The sequence below is a fragment of the Balaenoptera acutorostrata genome, chromosome 17, assembly GCF_949987535.1.
Source record: "Balaenoptera acutorostrata chromosome 17, mBalAcu1.1, whole genome shotgun sequence".
Lineage (NCBI taxonomy): Eukaryota > Metazoa > Chordata > Mammalia > Artiodactyla > Balaenopteridae > Balaenoptera > Balaenoptera acutorostrata.
In genome coordinates this window covers 78,270,205-78,292,833 of record NC_080080.1, presented here as the reverse complement: position 1 = coordinate 78,292,833, position 22,629 = coordinate 78,270,205, and the positions used below count along the sequence as shown (strand labels likewise).

At 45.9% G+C, this 22,629-nt stretch overlaps 1 protein-coding gene and 1 long non-coding RNA gene across 5 annotated transcripts in view; one reads left to right on the top strand and one right to left on the bottom strand.

Moving 5' to 3' along the window:
- The window catches only part of LYN (LYN proto-oncogene, Src family tyrosine kinase), a 110,787-nt gene extending 101,863 nt beyond the window's left edge, over nucleotides 1–8,924 (top strand). For all 4 annotated transcript variants that reach the window (XM_057531687.1, XM_057531685.1, XM_007168593.3 and 1 more), the window contains 2 exons: nucleotides 509–640; nucleotides 7,617–8,924. In XM_057531687.1, coding sequence (XP_057387670.1) covers nucleotides 509–640; nucleotides 7,617–7,819 — 335 coding nt within the window. In that variant the 3' untranslated portion in view covers nucleotides 7,820–8,924. The remainder of the gene's footprint in view (nucleotides 1–508; nucleotides 641–7,616) is intronic.
- LOC103002785 (uncharacterized) lies at nucleotides 635–21,583 on the bottom strand. Its single transcript, XR_009005761.1, has 5 exons — nucleotides 20,804–21,583; nucleotides 15,841–15,915; nucleotides 9,847–10,011; nucleotides 5,005–8,461; nucleotides 635–3,248 (listed from the first exon to the last, which is right to left on the bottom strand). It is a non-coding gene; the product is annotated as an uncharacterized LOC103002785 (long non-coding RNA).
- Nucleotides 21,584–22,629: the final 1,046 nt, after the last annotated feature.

Genomic DNA, 22,629 nt, shown 5'->3' with positions numbered 1-22,629 from the left:
ATGTTTGGTCCTATCAAATGAAAGCTTGGAGTAGCATCTAAAATCCCCGTTGGTACAGGCTTCAAGAGATTTATCCACAAGAATATACACATCGAGATACTTACATTCCATATAAACATGCTCTGGGTCATTAGAGAAAATTTGAACATGAAGGATACGCGCTCTAGAAGGCTGATGTCGAGGGCCAGGTGTACAGGCTAAGAATAGATGCCTTTCCATTTGGTGTCATGTTCTCATGTTTCAAGTGTGCTAGTTGTGATTTCGCTAAGAGAATACACAAGAAACTTTGCTTCTTAAGAGGGGAATGCCACGAGGGAAACAGAGGGAGGCAAACATTCTTAGTATGACATTTTGTACCATCTCTATTTTCTACTGCGTGTATGTGTTAACCTGTTCAAAATAATTCATTAAAATTTTCCCCCCAAAGGAAAGTGTGAGGGTCACACGCCCATGACTCTTTTGTTTCAGCTCAGAGACCCAAGTAAAACACCTGCGTCTTCTGCCCTAGGTGCTAAGTTCCCCATTAAGTGGACAGCTCCAGAAGCAATCAACTTTGGATGTTTCACTATTAAGTCTGACGTGTGGTCCTTTGGAATTCTCCTGTACGAAATCGTCACCTATGGGAAAATTCCCTACCCAGGTATCAGTTACTTACCTATTTCCATTCACTTGGTATATATGAGAAAAAAGCCAAGTGGCACAAGTCATAAAAAGATAAACTTATATCCAAAAGTAAAGTAAGCTTATGGTGCTAGAACTTTATTTTGACTGTCGTTACTGGAAGGTGTCCTAAAATATGCTTAGAAACTTCTCTGCCTTCTTGCCTGATTGAGTGCATATTCTTTTGCTTCGCTAATTAATTCCACCACTTGCTGCCTAGAATGTGCCTGCCACCATCACAGGTGTTGCTGATAAGGATGGGTTAGAGGATTAGACACAGGTGCCCCTCCCAAGCAGTCCACCTGATGGAGGAGGTTACGGACATGGGGATGAGGGTTTTACAATTCTTTCTCGGTCAGTTTTGAAACAGAAGTTCATACAAGGTACTTTGGAGTCTCTGCCTCTTCAGGAAATAAGCACCTCTGTGTGTGAGTGAAAGATTCTTCAGATCTTTGACTTATTGGACGTGGGGACATCGTTCAGTATTTCCAGATTCCTAACCTCCTCGGAGCCAGATTCTTCCGGCTCTCCCTTTTTCCAGGTTCCATGCTGGAATGTGCAAGAAGAGGGATTTTTTCCCCAAGCTGTCACATTCTTGTTAATGTTTGGCTTTTAACAAAATTAATGGATACGGCCAATTTAAAATTAAATCTTTAATGTTTAAGTCATTCCCTCATTCAAAAACTATCTGAGGGTGCCAGGATATGTCTCTTTTTTGTGTGGTTTAGAAGCTATATGCCTAGCTTTGCAAAATGAAAAGGCACTAAGAGAAAGAAAAGGGGAATAAAAACAGAAAAGAAATAAGAAAGTCTCCTATAAAATGAACAGAGGGGAAAAAAAAAGACTAAAAGGTGTAATATATCAAAATGTTACTATCCTTGAGCAATGAAATAACAGGTTACATTATTTTTTTCTTAATAAATTCCTGAAGTGGCTAACTTTTTACAAGTATGTTTTTATTAAATATTTTACTTCTTGTCTAAAAAATATATTTTAAAAATCAGGTAGTGCAAAAGGCTTCTGCTGAAAACTTGCCTCCGGGGTCTCACTCTTGCTGGCTCCTCAAAGGCATTGGCTTTCAGGAATCTTGGTTATTTATCCTAATATTTGCTGTTCATAGTTCTAAATATTATACTCAGACTGTTATTTCCTAAGTAAAGATTTTCCTCCATTTTAGTTATTATCAAATAAGAATATGGTCACATTGTTCTAAGTCCAAGAGGTACAAAGAGGTGCAAGGTGACAGGTGCGTCTGTCTGCAGCCACACAACCCCTGCCCCCAAGGCGGCCACTGTTCTCAATTTCTGTTGCATCCGTCAGAGGCATCCCAGGAATATCAAGGCATATATAACTAGGGCTGTACCAAATACACAGAGTGACTGGATGCCAAAACGGATAGCACCGATAAAACAAACTCTGGGAATAGGAGAGTAAAATGTACAATGTTGTTAATAAACTTATCAAAATTCTAGTCGTCAAATACTAGCAAGTGCTAGTGGAGCATGAGAGTGTCATTTCGCATTTGCAGTCCTACTCGTTGAATAGACGCCTTGAGCTGCCACAGCTGACACCACGAACTTCTGTGCACATAGGATGTGATGCAGAAAAGGGCTCTTCCGCAACCTGCTTTTTAGGAAAGGGCTTTGCACCTATTCGTTGTATTTGGGGCAAATCTCAAAACTCCTTTGTCTTCATTTACTGTTAGTCCATTTCAACCATATTTTATTGTTATGTTTTTAAATGTGTAGCCCCTAGTTATGAATTTAAATGTGTAGCCCCTAGATTGTCTCGTGAAAATTGGAGGCATCAAAGTTAATATTCTTCTAGTTCATACCTAGAAGATAGACTCAACTCCAAATAGGACTTCTTTTTGAGAGACTCGTGTCCGAAATATACTTAAATAGCTAAATAAGTACAATTACCAAATTCGTTTACGTTATGAACGCTACTCCACCAAACGTTCTCGCCTAGAATTTTAAGCAGCTTCTTCCACTGACTTCAGCTTCTCGAGTGGCTGGCCTGAAGGCTGATGGCTTCTGTACCTATCTTCTCCCTAGGATCCCGCTTCCTCTATGGAAGAATTCAAGATCCTTCTTTGTCCCTGAGATTTATGGCCATGTACACTTGGTGTGACACTTCTGTCATTTTTATGTTACGCTGGGTACCTGTTTTGTTCTTTTGATTTGGAAACTTGTAGCCATAGATTTGGGGAAGTTTTCCTATATTGCTTCTTTGAAAATTCGCTCCTCGCCTCTTTCCAAATCCCTTGCTGGTAGGACAGTAGACGTCCTGGGGTGGCCCTCAGAGCCCCCCGTCTACGCTTCTGTCCCTGTCGTCCTGTCCTCTGAGGCTTACCTGCTCCCCTTGCTTCAGTGAGACGACGTGTGGGAACCAGGGCCTCTGGACCACCAGGCTCGCTGTCAGCATCTTCCCCCGGCAGTATCTTCAGGTCTGTCCTCTGGGACTATTTAGTTCCTTCTGAAGAGGATCTTCCAGGCCCTGCCGCTGGGAGTACCGCCCGGCCATCAGCATTCCGGAGGTGCCCTGGGGAGCGGACATCAGTGTCTTTCTTTGCTGTTGTGGGTTTTCTTATTGTGGTAAAAGAAACATAGAATAACATTCACCATCGTAACCATTGTTAAGTGTACGGTTTAGTGGCATTAAGTACATTCACAGTGCTGTGCAACCGTCACCACTATTCATTTCCAGAACTTTTTCATCTTCCCAAACTGATACTGTGGTCATTAGGGTCATCAGACACTAAGTCCCCATCCCGCCTGCCCCTGCCAGCCCCTGGTCACCTCTGTTCTACTTTCCGTCTCCAGGCATTTCCCTGCTCCGGGCACTCCTGTAAGTGGAATCGTACACTACGTGTCCTTTTGTGCCGGGCTCATTTCACTCAGCGTGGGGTCCGCAGGTTCAGCCAGGCTGTGGCCCGGGTCACATGTGCCTCACTCTCCTTGCTCCCAGTTCTCCGCCCCCACTGCACCCCCTCCACTGGGCCTGGATCTTCTCTCCTTCCGTTTCTCCAGCGTTAACCTGGGCACCTGCCAGGCGGGTTCCAGGTCCAGTCCTGCCTGCAGCACCGACCTCAGCCCGGGAGTGCCCCGTCCCAAGACGTGGTGACCAGACATGCACTGTTGACTCCTCTCTGGCGGGCGCCAGGGTCACGTTCCTCCTCTGGGCTCAGAGCACTGCTGCCTCTGGCTGACAGGTGTCTCCTGATTACATCAGAGACGCCGTTTTTCTCTTTCTTGTTCTCTTTTTGTTTGGGGATGAATTAAAGGGAAAAAGGGAGGTGGGGCAAAAAGATCCTTACTTCACTATCTTTTTTTTTTTTATTTGGAGTTTATATATTCATTTATTTATTTATTTATGGCTGTGTTGGGTCTTTGTTTCTGTGTGAGGGCTTTCTCTAGTTGCGGCGAGTGGGGGCCACTCTTCATCGCGGTGCGCGGGCCTCTCACTATCGCGGCCTCTCTTGTTGCGGAGCACAGGCTCCAGACGCGCAGGCTCAGTAGTTGTGGCTCACGGGCCTAGTTGCTCCGCGGCATGTGGGATCTTCCCAGACCAGGGCTCGAACCCGTGTCCCCTGCATTGGCAGGCAGATTCTCAACCACTGCGCCACCAGGGAAGCCCTTACTTCACTATCTTAAAAGCAAAACTGTAGTCATATTTGTATAGGAATTTTCTAAAGAAACCAGAGGGGACCTTTGTGGTTGGGGGTTTGTTTTGCTTTGCTCTTATAAAGAGAAAGGAGGTTTGAAAAAGACGAAGCTTTCGGAAGCATCGTGTCTTTTCTGGCTGCTTCTTGCCAGGTATATCTAGCATCTTAAGCTGTATGTGAACCAGAATCGGGAAACTCATCCTGCTGTAAATGCTCCGTCACAAGCAGTGCTCAGAAAAAAATAATCTGCCCTTTTGGAAGCCCCACTGGGCGGGAGACTGCGGTCCCGGGCTGGCTGTACTTCCTTTGCTCACACATACAGGCCCGCTCTGTCGTTAAAGATTGTCCTGGTTCCTGGAGCGCCTGGGCTTCTGTCTCCTGTCGCTAACCCCCGTCCCTTTTCTCATCTCTGCTGTACTGCGTTCTTCTCCCTCCCTTGCTCCTTCACCAACTTTTAGTCTCTGCCAATTCCTACCAATTCCGGATGTCACCTCCTGCCCACCCCCCAGCGCCGTCTCCTGAGCTGGCTTCCCCACTGGGCTGTATGCCATTTGAGGACAGGACTCTGTCTTAGTCATCTTTGTATCTCTCAGAGCTCAGTGCCAGCTCATGACCCGTAGCAAGTACTCACTACACGCTTGTCGAAAGGAGGGAGGATGGAATATGAAGTTGCTTACCTTTAAAGATCACCAGCCAATGGGTGTTTGCTTTCTTCAACCTAGCAACAGACCAGCACCGGGTTTAATCTTAGGGTTCGGTCAAGGTCTCTCTCCTCTCTTTCTTTCTTCCATCAGACTTGTCAGTTGATAGCCGTATTTTGTTGGTAGATTTACTTGTACGTAAAAAGACAGACTTCAGATTTCCTTCTTTTTATTCCTCTTATCAAGTCAAATTCCCCAGGCAGGCTGGAGCGTGCCTGGCCTTTGTCTGCATCATTGAGAGAGTTCTTCGGAGTTAGGAGAACATATAAGAACAAGGAAGAAAAAAATCTACAGTGCAGCAGCGTGGGCCCTAGAAAGGTTTATTTATCTTCTGTGGGCACGTTCTGACCTTTTATGCAACTGGGGCTTCTCTAGGAAGGAGGTGAAGGAGATATTCCTACCCAGCGTTGCAGGTCCAGCTGCTATTTCCTTTATCCTGGATATTAATCCTCCTGCCAGGACCCCAGGACTTTCCCCAACGCCCATGTAGAAGTAAACACGGATATTTCTTCAGAAATTTATCCAAGTGAGCTTGGCTAGTTACAGAAGCCAGAGCAATGCTGAAGCCACATAATTTATGGAGACCAGAACCCCAATTAAAGAAAGCGATGCAAATCAGCCCCTTGGCTTCAAGCAATGAGAAGCAAGTGAAGTGTTCCAGTTAGAATATTCCCGTTACACAAATATTTGAAGATGATGTTTCAGAAGCAGACTTGAGCAAAATTAATTCACCATGCAAACAACTTTCAAGAGATCTTAACAGTTATAAGGTTGGCTTGGATCTTTCCATTTCAAAAACAAGGGCTCTTCCAAGACAGAAATAATCGTGTCTTTTTTCAGGGGTTTAAATCCAGGCAGGGCCCTTCAGTCACTGTGTCCTTAGAAGAAGAAAGGTTAGTTAAGGGCAAAGGAGTGCAGAGGTCACTGATTATGACCCACGGTAAGAAATAGACAGAAACCCGCTCCATATATAAAACGAAAGTTTCACAAAACCACACTAACTTTTGCCATGTACAGCGCACTCTGATCTTTTCTATTTTACTCTGTTATATTGGTAATTTATATTTTAAAATACTGGTAGCTCCCCAAAAATCAATTTATTGATCCCAAATGGGTGGTGACCCACAATTTGAAAAACACGGATTTGAGAATAAATTCAAAAGAAGGTTCTGTTTCCAATCAAGTCAAAGACGTTTCCCCTAAAGTGTCTAGTTATCTTTTAGGATCTTTCCCGTGGCCACTAGTGGTAAAACCTCTGGCTATGGAAAGGAGATAACTATGGAAAGGAAATGCTTGGGATGAATGGAGTTCCCCGTGTGCCAGATATTATATGTCTTCTACGCATGAAAACATTCCACATGAGATGCAGCCCCTCACTAGAGGAGCTCATGTCCCTACAGAATAAGGCAGCCACAAAATAGGCAAAACACCCAGACATGGGTAAGTCCTGCTAAAACTGCTAGGTGGGCGTGGGTCGATACCCCATTTTAGCACTGGAGGAAAATGTTAGTAAAATGACCTTTTTTTCCTTAAAGCTATTCTCAGTATCAAAGATGGACAGTTCAGCATCTGAACTACCCTGAGACATGTGACCATAGTAAAAGCCGTCCTCCACGGTCAGCTCTCTTGCAGAGCCCCGTAGGAATGCAGGCGGCCTAGTTCCCTCGCCGGCTGTTGAGATGTGCTCTTTCCCGCAGCCTGGCGGACTCTGCGTCTTCCTGTACTGAAGGCCGGGACCATCTGAGGAGTGGGAATTAAGCAATTGGTCCGGCTGACTTAAGGATCCTGACTTCTTTAAGTACACTTAGGATGAAAAGCTAATTTTGAAAAAGTATTGGTATGAGATACTATACGGGAAAATGATTTTTTTTTGGTATTACAGGTAGAAGCTGGAAAAAAAATACTACAAAAGAAAGTGAGATTAAGTGTTAGGATTGGGCTTGTTCATTCACAAGGTCTGTCAAGTCCAGTGTCCTTTTGTCATTAGAACTCACTTCGTCTTCCATTTACCACGTTTGCCTGTTTTCACTTTGGCAACTGAATGCTGCCTTGATCTCCTTCGTACTAACATTTATTTCATCACTTACAGAAATTTCCTTAGCCTCTGTACCAGTTTTCAGAGCTGCCAGCACAAAATACCACAAACCGAGTGGCTCAAACAACAGAAACTTATTTTCTCCTGGTTCTGGAGGCCGCAAGTCCAAGATCAAGGTGTCGGCAGGCTTGCTTTCTCTCGAGGCTCGTCCTTGGCTTGAGACAGCTGTCTTCTCCATGTGTCTCCCCGGGCCTTTCCTAATCTCCTCTTCTTATAAGGACACCGGTCAGAGGCAGTTAGGGACCACCCTAAAGGGTTCATTTTGACTTGGTCACCCCTTTAAAGGCCTTGTCTCTAAATGGTCACATTCTGAGGTCCTGGGGGCTAGGAGTGCAGCATAGGAGTTTGCAGGGGAGGGCACGGCGGGAACACAGTTCAGCCCATGGCAGCCTCCGAAGCTTTCCTTCAACCACTGATGCAGGAGGTGGGCACCCCTGCAGTGCGTGAGCCTGGGTCAGGCTTCTAAATGGTACCTGTGGTTTCTCGGCCTCAGGGAGAACTAACGCCGACGTGATGACCGCCCTGTCGCAGGGCTACAGGATGCCCCGCATGGAGAACTGCCCGGACGAGCTCTACGACATCATGAAAATGTGCTGGAAAGAAAAGGCCGAGGAGAGGCCCACGTTCGACTACCTGCAGAGCGTCCTGGACGACTTCTACACGGCCACGGAGGGCCAGTACCAGCAGCAGCCTTAGGGCGCAGGGGACTGAGGCCACTCACGGGACGGCTGCCTTCCTAAAAGGAAAACGTAACAATCCCTGCTCACTAGTTATTTCCTGGGCTGGGGTCACCGGCCACCCCTGCTTCCCACACACGAGGCTAACACTCAGGAAGAACACCCCCCCATGGGAAAGGATTCTGCTCTCAAGGGCCACTGCCCACCAGTGCGTGGCCTGGCCTGCTCCCCGTGGGCAGTCCGGCCTCGCTAGACCAACATCTGGACACGGGCTTCTGAGAAGAAAACACCTGTCCCACCAAAAGTGCACCCATATCGGCCTCGTGTTTACAAGGGGATGTGTGACTCAGAGGTTCAGAGGCCATTTCAGTAAATCCCAGACAGGAGCACAGCTAAACTCACTTATAAAAGTAAAATAACCATATGCCTTTTGTGATGCTTCTTTGTATTTTCTCTATGCTTTAGCTTCTTTGTTTAAAAAAAAAAATTTTACTAATCCAACCTGTTAGATTTTGCAGGTGAAGTCAGAAGCTTCAGTGTCGTTCCCAGATTTCAGTGATCTCCCACCCCCTGAAATCTGAGACTGTTCAATGTTTCCTTTGGTGGAGACCGCTCAGAACCCCAGCTGGGAAGAAGGGGTCTCTTTTCTTGAAAGTGTCACCTGCAAGCAGAGAGGGCAGCCCTGTTAAGCGACATGGACCTCCCCCCAGCAGCCGGGGTTTGCCCAGACCACCCTGGAAAGGAGCTTTAGAAACTGCTCTGCCATAAGAAGGAATACTTTTTAATGGTTCAGCTTTTCAATTCCACAATTTCCTGTATCCAGACTTTTTTGGACAATGTAGTTTGGAAGAACAATAAGATTCTGATCTCTGCAGAAACTTCTAGGGCCTTACAAAACATCAGAATTTTCTTTATTGCTTCAAATGATTTTGAATATTGTTTTAATGATCAAGTATTCATTTTAGTCATACTCTAGGAAGTAAAAGTGCCATATTTGGGGGCTATTTTTGTGATTCAGCAATCTTTTCTAAACTGTGTAAGGTCTGTGTGAGACTATTTATATGAAGATATGATGGAAAATAAATGAGTCAGGAGGCTCAACTGAGCCACTGGAGCAAGAGAGACACGAGGTTTTGTTTATTAAATTTTTCTACTGTAAGCTTTGAACGGAAAATGCTATATCACATCACATTTCACTTATGCTGTTGTGTATATACCTAATATTTCAATTTTTGATTTTATTTTAATACACCCGGCCCAGTAACATGAAGCTTTTCACTGGTGTTTAACATTTCCTACTGTCATCAATATAAAAATGAGTACCAGTTGGTGGGGGTGGGATGAGAGGTGATTCCATTAGATACATCCTTTAAAAAATTGTGTACAAGTTCTACCTCCATCCTTTGAGTGTTTTCAGATTGGAGAACTGAGGAGTTGCTGGGCTGGACACCTGATTATCCCTTTATGGGGGCCCAACAGGATTTGTTTTCAAACAGGCTCAGCAAGCACCATTACAATTTCGCTTTGTTTGTGTTGCCTAGATGTTGGGTGCCTGGGGAAAGGGATGGAATATTTTGCTTTCCCTAAATTTTAACTTCTTTTCCTGTGTGATCTTTTTTTTTTTTTTTTTTTAAAAAAAGGTCCTTTCTAAAACAGTCTAAAATTCTCAATTCACAAGAGCCATCTTCGCAAAGGTGAACTATTATCATCTAACGCCTGCACAGCTGGTCACCTGATTCGCCACGGTGCATCTTCTACAAACACCCACCTGTTCACGCTTTATTTCACAATCACACACGTGACCCAATGTGGAGAGAAAGTGTAAGGAATCCCTAAAGCAAAAAGAAGTCTCTAAGAAATTACTAAATTCATCTTCACCGTGTTTTTCTCCTCTCAATTCTGCTTCCTTTGGCCATTTTACTTTCCACCGCCCCCCTCGGTCAAGTCTGTGCTCCTTTGCTCCCAGCATCTCCTCCGCCACCTCGGGCCTCCTGGCTTACTCTCAGCCTGTGCCCATACACAGGGTGCTCGGGGGACAGCACTCACCGTTAGGGTTCCTGGCAGGCAGAATCAGGGGCTGGGTAGGTGTTTGTTTAATCTCGGTGTGCAGAGGTGTGCAGGCTGGCTTACATCTTCACGTCCCAGGTCACTGAGAACTTGAAAAACGGAATCCTCACCCCCACTCCAAGACCGTGACTCTGTTGTTCTGCCCTGGGGGAGCGGGGAGGGGATGTGTCAGTGTACTTGAAAAGCTTCCCAGTGAATTTAAGGTGAGTATAATGCATGACCAGGCTTGAGAGCCGCCCCCCAGCTTTGACCCATATTGCGAAGTGATCTGCTCAAAAGAAGACTTTCTCTTTCCCCAGATAGTTCAGTTTCCCTGAGGAGGATGTAGTCAAAAAGGAGGAATAAGGAGGAGGAAATGTGCCTTTTTCCTTCCTTAGGTACGGAAAGCTCACAGAACCTAAAGTAAAGCTCATAGGCCTGACACATGTCCCGAGGAGGAGGGGACACTTGGTACTTCTGTAGCCCCTCCAATAAGGCCTCACAAGGTGCTGTCAGAATCCCACTGGGAAAGCATGTTCAGGCCTTCTTTTAGGGGACACACTATGTACACCACAGATGCCTTGACTCCTGTCCCAAGAGTGTAGAAGGGGGTCAACTAAAGGAGGGGCCATATTTACTTGCTTACACAGTGGGAAAGATCAAGGGCACTGAAACATAAGTATAAGCTCATTTCTCATTTTGCCTGTGGTGAAGGCTTTCCCTTTGCTTAAACAAACTACATCCTGGGCAGTAGCTGCTGAAAGCTACTCAGTAGCAAAACACCAGCATCTGACAAGCTTCACTGAATTAAAACAATTGCTCAGCCCCCCACCCTTACGATTTTAATTGTCACGTTCCACACCCAAGCTTCCTGTGTTCTCTGCCCAGAGCATCTCTCAGATGAGCTCACACCACCCACCTTTCCTCTTCTGCTGGTTGAATGAGACTTCAGTTCTCTATCTCTACACTTTGACTACCTGATGAACTGAGGACACCTTGCCATTCTTCCTGAGGGGAATGACGACTATAAATACACAAAGATACCCATACACCCACCATTCTCTCCTTGTTCTCTTCTGTGCTTTGGCACTTAAAAAAATTACCTTGAACTCACACAATCACTCCGGAAGTTCTGGATGGTACTAGCACTATTGCACGGCTGAGAAATCAGAGGCATTCAGGGCCACAAAAGGAATAGATTGGCTTCTCTTCATGTTTTCTTGCAAAATAAAACAAGTGAAATACCTTTACAGTGGAATATTCCTGACTCAGTTGGATATTCTAAGTGGGCAAAGGAATTACTTTAAAAATGCCCCACTGGAGTCCACACAGATGTGAGAGGAAATTTCTTCTAAAAATTTTAATTTGGGGAGAAAAGTCATGCAATAATTTAACTCACCATTCACACTTTTTAAAAAGACAACTTACAGAGACTATGCTTCTGAATAAAATGCTTTGATAACATTTGTGCTCCATTTCGTATCATGAAGCTGTATTAAACTGATAAAATTTTATCCCAGAAAGTTCTAATATGATAAACGTGTAGGCGGAAAGCCTTCCAATTTAATTTCCTGTGTTCTTAAGAATCTAAATACTTTGAGTAGGAGCAAGTGCCAAAAATGTCCCAAGGCTCCCAAGATGGCCACCGAGTGACAGTGAATATTTCCCGTAAATCTGGAAACGATGGGGGCAGTCTTGGTGGCCTCCATCTCTAGGCCGTTGGAGAGATTTGTCAGATATAATCTGGATTGGCCAATGTGCAATGTTAATACAGAACTTCTAGAACCAAAGGTGGCTTTATTTACAGCACCAGAAGTCAATACCGTGTCACAAAGCAAGAAGACAATCTGTGAATTTCTTAAAATTACACTTATGCTGGGGCTCAGACAAGTCCTTAAGCCCTCATCTGCTACCCTCAGGGTCAGATGTGTTTTTGATTTAAGGTTTGTTTTTTGTTTTTGTTTTTATTTAAAAGGTTAATAAAATGAATATGCTGAATATTTGGTGGCAAACCCTCAGTGAACACTAGAGAAGAAACCATTAATCAAATAAAACATTTCTGCAGAGAAAAATGCCTGAATTCATAGGAAGTGGGATGAATATAGCCTATAAATAGCTCTGGATCAGGTTTTACCACCAAATGAATTCTTTAAAAACTTGGTTTGGAGTATTTTGGGCTTTTGCGGCGAAGGGGACGGGCCAGAGGGCTTGAAGGGCAGGCAGGACCTTTCAGTGTCAGTGGTGAGTCCAGTTCAAACAGACGACATGGGGGCTGTGGTTACTCAAAACTCATCTGACGCAGCCATGTTCCAGGATGCAAAGTATTTATGCATCTCTTTGAAACAGCATAGTCATTAAAATACTCTCTGATCAAATGCACTTCAGGGAGGTCTGAGACTCTGCAGTTCAAGTGAGGAGAGAGGTCGAGTGGTTTTAGCTGCCCACAGAGCTGCCAGTGAGCTGCGGTTGCTGAAATAAGGAGTGCAGTAGCTGGCAAAGGACCACGAACAAAAAGAGATGCTCGTCCACGAAAGTCAGACCATGAGGGAGCGTTCCATTCAACTCTGAGCTCTAGATGGCGGACTCCCAAATCTAAGTGCCCTGAGAGAGTCTCTCTGATGTGGGCAAGCGGGGACATGTGACAGAACTGGGAGCACATCAGACACGGAAGCCTTCAGACTGTCGGTGGGAGCCAGAGCCCAGGTGTTTTGATGGGAGAGATAAATCACTTTAAAACAATTGCCCTGTCAAAGGATTATCTTTTGAATCCTTCTTTGTAAGGCAGTTTTTCCCCAAAGGGGATCATCACTCCTAATCTCTTTTTTGCCCATGTACTTAGTTTTGAAGCAGGTTCTCCATGGGTTAATAGTGGTCATTCAATACGGTGCTTTGCTGAACACGGTCCTGAGCACAGTCTCAGACGGCCGGCTTTAAGGGGGCAGGTGCAGTGATGACAGAGCAAGTGCAAGAAGACTATTCTAAGGAAAAAATAGGTACAGAAGGTGAACAAGGTCATTCTGAGGAGAGACCGCAGGGCTGGTTACAAGAACAGGCATGGAGATAAAGCAAAAAGGCTTCATAGAGAAGTGACATTCAGGATTGGCTCTGAAGAGGGACCGAGCGCCGGCAGCAGAAGAAGAGGCTGCAGGGAGTTTCAGAGAAAGGCTGTGGCGAGGGGGGAGGTGGGGCAGGGACGTCGGGGGGCTTCAAGGACAGAGCCCCCCAGATGGGTGGAGCTTGGGCGTGATTCTCAAACTTGAGAGTGTCTCAGAATCACCTCCTTATCACAAATCCCTGCCTCCTCATCCCCCGCTGAGATTCTGGTTCTGGGCTGGAGGTCTGGGGAGGGGCCCGAGAACGGCACCTGATACGCCTGGTCCTGGGCCACCTTCGCTCTGCAGGGGGGCAGCGCAGTCAACGGGGACGAGGCCCCATGAGGAGAGAAGGTGGAGGCCCAGGTAAGCCATGCTGGCAGCACTATGCATTTGAGAGCCTGGGGGCGGGGTGGTGGCCCAGCTCAGAGCTGATGCCCGTGGCCGATGCCCGTGGACGGCGGGGCCACACCGCCTGCCTCCTGGCCCAGCTCTGCTCACGGAGCTCAGCTCCCAAATAGGTGTAAGATTAGAACTCACTTCATGTAGTTGCTACAAGGAATGAATGCAGTAACATCTCATTATGAGTCAGGCACACAATTAAGTCAATGTGTTCATGAAATAAAGACGTGATGAAGTCCAGTCGGCCAGCAGTGTGAGGGATGGATGGGCAGGAAAGCCCACGAGGAGGCAGTTACAGCAGGAAAGTGGAGAAAGGCTAAGCTCCCAGACTCCCCAGGGCTGCTCTGGAGGACCCTGTGGACGCAGACCACCGCCCTGACCCTTGCTCGGCACCCAGAGATCAGGTTTCTTTAGATTGGGTGGGTTTTTTTTAATTTTTAGCAACCTCCCCCATCTGTGATATTGATTTAAATATTCAAATTATAACCCTGAGAAACTCAACTAGGGAATTAGATTTGGGGGTTGGCAACAGTTATGGGTTGACTTGTGTCATCCCAGAATGGTATGTTGAAGTCGCAACCTCCAGGACCTCAGAATGGGACCTTGTTTGGAAACAGCGTCAGTAGAGATGTAATCAGTTAAGCTTAGATGGTGTCCCGGGTAGGCCCCTAATACCAGACCATCGTGGGAGGAAACAGAGCACACGCAGAGGGAGGGCCGTGTGAAGACACCCAGGAACACGCATCTGCAAGCCAAGGAGAGGCTGCACAGAGCTTTCCTCATGGCCTCAGAAGGTCCTCCTGGTGCCCTGGGAGGAGACAGCATTGCCCAGAGCTGTCTGCCCTGGTCACCTGCTGACACCGGAAGCTGTGCCCTGGTCACCTCTGGGGACGCTCCTGCCCCGGCCTGGAATCTTCAGGGACCTCTATCAAAGCCAGTGGGTAGTTTGCCAGGGCTGCTGTAACAAGTACCACACACGGGCAGCTTAAACAACAGTCATTCACTTCTCAGAGTTCTGGAGGCTGGGAGTCCAAGATCAAGGTGTCGGCAGGGTGGGCTCCTCCTGAGGCCTCTCTCCTGGGCTGGCAGACGGCCGCCTTCTCCCTGTGTCCTCACTTTGCCTTCCCTCCGTGCACATGTGTCCTAATCACCTCTCCTTATAAGGACAACAGTCACATCAGATGAGGACCCACCCTCACAGACTCATTTTAACTTCGTTACCTCTGTAAAGACCCCATCTCCAAACACACTCTGAGTTACTGAGGGTTAGGACTTCACCGTATGAGATTTCGGGGGACACAAATCAGCCATAACACTCAGTCTTGGGAACTAGAGAACATGAGCTAGAAAGGTGAACAGATGACATCCAGCTGCACCCAGCGCGGGGCCGGTTATGAACCCAGGCTTCCCTGGGACACGTCAAAGCCGGCTCACCACTCGGGCCCTTCCTGCAGCTGCCAAGGGGCCGAGGACCCCGCACAGCCTGGCCTGGCGGTTGGCACCGCCCATCCAACCTAACCCAGGACGCCCAAACCTCTCAGAGCCTTGGCTCTCCCCAGTCCTACCCTGCCGTGAGCACGGGGCCATGGAGGCGAGTGCATCCCGGTCCCCAGTGGGCTGTGAGCTGGGGTCAGCGGGAAGGGCTGCCACCAGAATCACTGCACAGACAGACCACGCTGTGAGGCCAAGTTTACCAAGACGCGGGGTGTGGGGCTTGCAGGAGAGGGCAGGAGAGGGCAGGGGAGGGCAGGAGAGGGCAGGGGAGGGCAGAGGAGGGCAGGAGAGGGCAGGGGAGGGCAGGAGAGGGCAGGGGAGGGCAGGAGAGGGCAGGGGAGGGCAGGAGAGGGCAGGAGAGTACAGGAGAGGAACGCCCAGGTAAGGGAGTGCCTGCTGAGCCCACCCAGGGCCCAACAGCCCCAGAGGGAGGAGGAAACGGAACAGAGTGGGCCCTGCAGCCAAGGTGATAACCTCAGGGCATCTCTGATTCTCGTGATGGGAAAACGCAAGGAGCACGTGGGTTTCTGTCCGCGGTCACGTGCACACGCACACACACAGGTAGCGGTTATCGTGGGAAGCCATCATCTTCCGCTGCATCTTTACTCCAAGGGACATGTAAGTATGCCAAGCTTTTTTTTCTTTTTCGAAACATAGCTATTTTGGGAGACAGAACACTTTCCTATTATTTTTTGCCACAGTCCTCAGAAACTGTAGTATTTTGTTGTTGATGCCGTCATTTAAAATGAGTTCCTTTTCCTAAAGAAGCCAGAACTCGTGGACGGGAAATAGGATGACTCAATCTCCACTATGGGAAACGTATACCAATAAAATACCAGCTATTCATTCATGTGTTCAATCAACGGCTAGCTATCGATTACCTGCCCTGTGCCGGGCACCATGCTGGGTGCTGGACTCGTTGGAATGTACTTCATTTTGAGGACACCCGGACCAGAACATCCCCCCACCCCGCTCACATCCCGCAGTCATTTACGCTGTCACTTACCTCTCTGAAGAGCAGCTCCCCATCGGTCAGCAGCTTTAAAAATGTCCCAGCCGTACTCCAAAGAGCTGCTCCGGCCTGTAGTAGGAAAGAAAGAAAAAGAGAGTGTGAAAAACTTAAAAATCAGAAGAAAACTCTCAACTCCAAAGAATCAAATCAGGGACTTCCCTGGTGGCACAGTGGTTAAGAATCCGCCTGCCCATGCAGGGGACACGGGTTTGAGCCCTGATCTGGGAAGATCCCACATGCCGTGGAGCAGCTAAGCCCGTGCGCCATGACTACTGAGCCTGAGCCCTAGAGCCCGTGAGCCACAACTACTGAGCCCATGAGCCACAACTACTGAAGCCCACGCACCTAGAGCCCGTGCTCCACAACAAGAGAAGCCACCGCAGTGAGAAGCCCGCGCACAGCAATGAAGACCCAACGCAGCCAAAAATAAATAAATAAATTTATATATAAAAAAAAGAATCAAATCAGAATAAATATTTTTCTCCTTGTTAGTCAGTAATGTGACAAAGAAGCCCTCTGAGGAGTGAATTCACACATATACAAATTTCTGGGACAAGAGCTGTGGATGAGAAAAGAGGGTCCCCTCTCCAGGAGGACAAAACTGAAGCAGGAAGAAGTGAAAACCCCTCAGGCTCCTCACAGGAGAATCAGGGGTGAGGATTCCCCGCCAGACACACGGCCCCAAACCAACATCGACAATGTGCATGAGGTTTAACATCTGAATGTGAATCCCCACGATGAAACTCCCATGTTTATTACACCACGTAATGCAAAACAACGGCTGGATGCTCTCCTTTGAGAGAAAAATAATTTTAAAACAAAAAAGGACAGAAAGAAATTTCTTTTTATTCTTTTAATGTACAGCCTCCTTTCAAATGTAGGAGTCTAGCTTCTGCTGTTTTCAGGTACCTGTGTTAACTTTTTAATGAACATTTTGGATAGCACAGTAGTGTAGTTAAGCCGAGATCTTAGGGGAAAATATGAATTCTCACTGCTCTGCCCACTTACGAGAGCTCTTGAGGGTTTAGGTGACTAGCACCACTCAGGATGTGGAGTTCCCTCCTCCCATCCTTTCTTGAATTAAGTTGAATTAAGTCGGTTGCATAATTTCTCAGTAGAGCAGTGAGAATTCATGCTGAGAAGGGTGACACCCAGGCTCTGAACCAGATGTCATTTCTATGAAAAGCTTTATTTCTTAATAATCGGCTCATTTTGTTTAGCTTCTCAACCAATGAGCCCTGCCTTATTTGCATAGTCTGGACAATATCTTCCCCTTTCTTTCCCTGGGTTACCGTCATACAATCTGCCCAATTTTGTAAAATCTAATTGTGAATCAAGGGCTTCAAAAATATTGCTGCTCTTATCAGACCTAGCTCAACTTCTAGAATTCTTAAATATGTGAAATAATGTAAAAGTGCTTAAAGACCTTATAGGCTCAAGCGTACTCATTTCATCGCTATATATAATTCCAAAATATTGAAACAGATAATTTCAATAGATAACTTATTCAGTCCCTATGTGTTAAAGGCCTGCTCTGCATCCAGAATTATGCACTAAAGATACTTATGAGCCAATCCAACTCTAAAGGCAAGGTTAATTGAACGATGGAGGACTTTTTAAGTGATATGTACATAATAAAATAGAAAAATATCCATGATGTATTGTTAAATAGAAATAATCAGAATACGAAATTATTTATAAAGAACGAGTAGAGCCGTTTTTTAAGGAGGAAATGTCAAAAAGTATGCAAAATAGTGAAAATGAGAGAAGAAAAGAAACACTTTAAGGGAACACACGAATAACAAAGATTGAATTGGGCTTTTTTCCCTTCTACTTTCATGTATCTTTCAATTTTCATTATCAACATATTACTCCAATAATGGAAAAGAGACATGCTCACAGAATAACGGAGCTAAATCCTATTTGTAGACTGAACAGAATCTACTTAAAAGTTTAAAAGTTGCTTAAAAGAAAGAAACCACACTGATGGGGGCATATGGGGGTATGTCAAAGGGACACAGAAGCCAACTGAAAGATCTCCCAAGGGCCAAAGCTGGAACAATTTGAGTAACAAAATAAGGTAGTACTGGGTTATAAACCAGAGGGTAAAATAAATAGTCATGAGTCTACACCGGTATAAATAAATAATTCCGTAAATAAATGGAGGAGAAGAGACATCTTTCCCATGCAGAAGATTTCCAGACAGTTAATGTAGATACTCTGCCTTCAAAGAGGTGAAACATCACGTCCCCTCCTTAAGTGCACACTGTGCAAAGTGACTTGCTTCCGAGGAAAAAGTACGGAAAGGGAGGGAAAAGGTACCTTGATGGTGGGGAAACCCGACAAGCACCCCTTCAGCCGGGCGACCAAGGTCAACATGCACAGTGACTGATCATATCAACGGCGTGACACCAGGTAATGAAACAGCCCGGCACCTCTGTGGTCCTCCCCCACCAAATCCATAACCCGGCTCGATCACCAGAAAAGCATCGGACACATGCAAACTGAGGGGCATCTTACAATATTCCCAGCCAGTAGCCTCAGGACCGTCAAGGTCAAGAGGAGCTGGAGGAGACAGGACGGCTACATGTACTGCGGTCATCTGGATGGGATCTTGGTACAGAAAAAGGATATTAGGTAAAAACTAAGGAAATCGGGATAAAATCTGGACTTCAGTTAATAGTAAGTTATCAACATCAGTCCGTCAGCTCTGACAAGCGTTACAGGATGTTAATACTGAGGAACTGGATGCAAGGTGTACTAGTTTTGACATGTTTCTGTAAATCTAAAACTGTTCTAAAGTTTATTAGCAACAACAACTGAAAGGTAAACAAGTTCCTGAGTCTTGGTACCCGGAAGCCATAGTTACCAACCTGTCATTTACTCAGAGTTGCGTTATTCAAGAAGTCCAGTTTGTTACAAGTGTAGGTGCTTATTCATAAAGTTAACACTTCATTAAGAACAGAAAGTGAAAGGAGTATTTTTATCTGACTTCTGGAAAACACAAAATAACACACATATCCCTGACAGATGGGTTTAAAGAGACGCTAGGTCAATTCTAGCCAATTCCTGCGGAAGACAGCGCCACCTAGTGTTCCGTCACGTAAATGAACCAGTGGTGGTTCTGGTTACTTCTCTTTCGTCGGCTATGCATTACCTTAAATCCAAATTCAAAACTGAAAAGAAAAATGAAATGGAAGCACATTTCCCCCATCCCTCCCAGAAGTCCTTTTAATACCAAATGACTTGAGTAATCAAATTGCAATAACGTGGTTTCATTTATAGCCTCAGCCTAGAATCTTTCTGTTTATAAGATAAAGGCCTGGGCTTCCCTGGTGGCGCAGTGGTTGAGAATCTGCCTGCAGGTGCAGGAGACATGGATTCGAGCCCTGGTCTGGGAAGATCCCACATGCCGCGGAGCAACTAGGCCCGTGAGCCACAACTACTGAGCCTGAGCGTCTGGAGCCTGTGCTCTGCAACGAGAGAGGCTGCGACACTGAGAGGCCCGCGCACCGCGATGAAGAGTGGCCCCCGCTTGCCACAACTAGAGAAAGCCCTCACACAGAAACGAAGACCCAACACAGCCGAAAATAAATAAATAAATTAAAAAAAAAAAAAAGATAAAGGCCTGATTTTCAAAACTTCAGTCCACTAATAGTGCATGAAAGATACCATATCAGAAATACAAACTGATGAAAAAGTGTAATAATATAGCTGCTTTTAACAGTTACAAAATAACTTAAGCCTTATGAGATAGCAGCTCTTAATTCCAAGTGTCAGTTCTAAAAACCATAAAGCTATATATTAATATTGTGTTATTTAACCCAACACTTACATAAAGTTTCCTTGTTTAAAAAGTCCATGCTTATATTAATATCAGATTGTTATTCATAAAGTTATACATTTATTAAGAATAAATATTAAAAGAGGAAAAATGGGGTCAATTATGGTCTAAAACGTCTCAAGGGAAAAACCTCAAATGATTAATTAACATATATTGGTTTTAAACCTGAATGTTTTTTCAAAATGTGTCATAGCAAACACAGCTGAAATAACTGGCACCTTTCAATTGCAAATAACCAAAGTAGCAGTTTGCCTAGAATATAAATGGCAAAAATTTATTCCCTCCACTAATTTCCTATGTACTTCGCATACAGAATAGATGGAAAAAACTCCACTTCACTTATTAATTTGATTGACACTCCTTGCCCTCTTCTGACCACAAAGGCATGTTAAGTTAGGCCCCTGAAGTGATTATTTCTGTCTGTCATACCTTGGATTAAGAGATATGTCCTTGGATAAAGAAGTCATCTTCCATAATGGAAAAGAATGTGAAAAAGAATATGTATATATAACTGAATCACTTTGTTGTACACCTTGGAACATTGTAAATCAGCTGTACTTCAATTTAAAAAATAAAAAAGAAGTCATCTTCCAGTTAAGATTAGTTTTTGCTTTTGTTTTTCAGATTTCATTAAGATTTAGTTAAGAGAGAACTTAAAGGCCCTGTTAACAATTTATCCAGGTTATAATTTATTCTAGCTTTTTTCGTTTGTTTTTTCACACAGAAATTTCCCTTAGCTTTGGGGCTTAATCATTTTCCTGACACCAAGCCACTGACTGTCCAACTTAAATGATGGTACCTGAGGTGTGGTGTGACAGCTGGCAATTTACCCCATCGTAATAGCTGATGTCTGTCCCCTGGTAATATTATAACTAACCAGCTACCAAAGAAACAAACAAAACCCAACAGTGAAATGCAAAACACAGAGAAGAGAGGCGTGGGTTATTTTCTCCTGAGGAGAGATTTCAGCCTGCATGGTCATACAGCACAGCACAAGGATTTGGGCAAAACCCTGAGGCTCAGTCGGCCTTGTGATTGCTGGGAACTGCCCCCCTCTTCCCGGGAAGCATGTGTGCCCCGCCGGGCACCGTGGCTCTTGTGCGGGGCCCTCACCTGGGATCCGGCTGCAGAGGCCCAGCCGGAGCCTCCCCGCCCTGAGCCCACGCCAGGTTCTCTGGGCTGCATCTGAACAGGTGACACTCAGGAGGTGAAACAGGGGTGGTCTCCCCCTGGTCCAGAAGGCAAAAGCCGAACGCTTTTCCTGGCGAGAGAAATGAACAGAACACAAAGCTGCGTCACCCAGGGGTGAGTCTGGAGCAGAAACCAGGAGTTAGAAACGGAGTCAGCAGCCTGATCCCGCAGCGGCTCTGGCCTGGGCTGGGCACCTGCCCGCCGGGCTCTAAACAAACAGCGGGGATTTGGCTAAAGAGGAGACCCAGGACCAACAGGTGAGCCGCGACAGGGTGGCGGGCAGAAGGCCCCAGAAGTCCTGGCCCAAGGGGCTGGGTGCTTCCTCCTGCCAGCACGCTCTGGGCAGTTACTTGAAGTCCTTCGGACACGCTTTCCTTTCACGACAGGAACGGATCAGAACAACCATCACATTGGGTCCATGGCTGAAGCGGACCAAGGTCAGCCGGGAGACAAGACCGGCCCCTGTTACACGAAGGAAAACACCTTTGACACCCAGGCCCTAGAGGAAGAATAGAGCCTGGGTCTTACGATGATCAAACACGGACAGACGTTTATTTTATGGCAACACAGGTTTTATGATTCTGATGATTTTGCTGTTTTCTCCTCCAATTCTAGGACGTTACAAAGACAGCACTGGAGCTGCTGTTACCTATTTAATAAAAGCTGGGAATCCGTGCGTTCCTTTCAGGGTCTGTACCGTGAATGCTCTGTACTGTGTTGCTTTTCACAGATTTAAGGATCTCCAAGCATCAGAGTCTTAGGACTTTGAGAGGGTGGGAAACAGGCCCCAGACAGGCCGAGGAGAGGCGGCTTTTCCCGGGACAAAGCACCAGGAGAAGGAGCTGCCTCCAATATCACCTCCAGCAAAAACAGGCACAGAATGACCCTGGCTGGGCCTTTAACAGGAGCGGGCTGAGTCTTCGTGGTGCTGGGAAGGAACAGCCTTTCGCTGCACTAAGATGTTCTCTCGCAGGATAGTGGGTCCTCGGTTAGGAAGACAGAATGCATCCCTCTGTGCTCTCCTGAGAGAGTGAGGTTTCAACAGATACACCCCTCCCTGCAACTCCCAACAGCAAAAGGGATGGTGAGTTTAGTTGCATTTTCTCTGAAAAACGTCCATTCACTATGATTATAAGTTGATTTTAAAATAAATGAAAATTAGAGACAATAAAAACATTTCCCTGTTGATTGAATGAAGTAGGATTTCAGTTTTCATGCAGCTCCTCGCCATTTTGCTGTATGGCAACTTCAGCAATTGTTCATTGATTTTGCAGAATTGTATACGTCACTGTAATTAGAGTAGATTTGAACCGTTTTCATGCCTTTCAGTGCCATCTGTAGGTGAGTTGAGGTCACAGAGATTTACAATTGAATCGAGTCTGGAGTACACGTCACCGCAGGTGTGAACACAATTCCCCATCAACTTCCCCAGGGAAAGATTCATGACCAAGGGGTTATTTCATTAAATTTTCAAGTAAAAAAAAAAAAAAAAATCCCTCAGGAATCTCTTCAAAGTTGCAGTGAAATTGTGCAATGCTTTAAATTCGCTCTAATAAGTTTCATGCCAATCCTGAGTCCCTGGGATTCATAAAAACACATATAGTGTGCTGTGAGTTCTGGAACCTTCTGGAGAACGGAAGGGACGTTCTCCAGGAAGCAGGCTGGGGAGAGAGGGCAGAGAGGGTCCTGAGGGCTGGTTTAAATATTCCCGCCAGCTTGGCATCCCGTAGCTTCTGCTTCAAGGATCT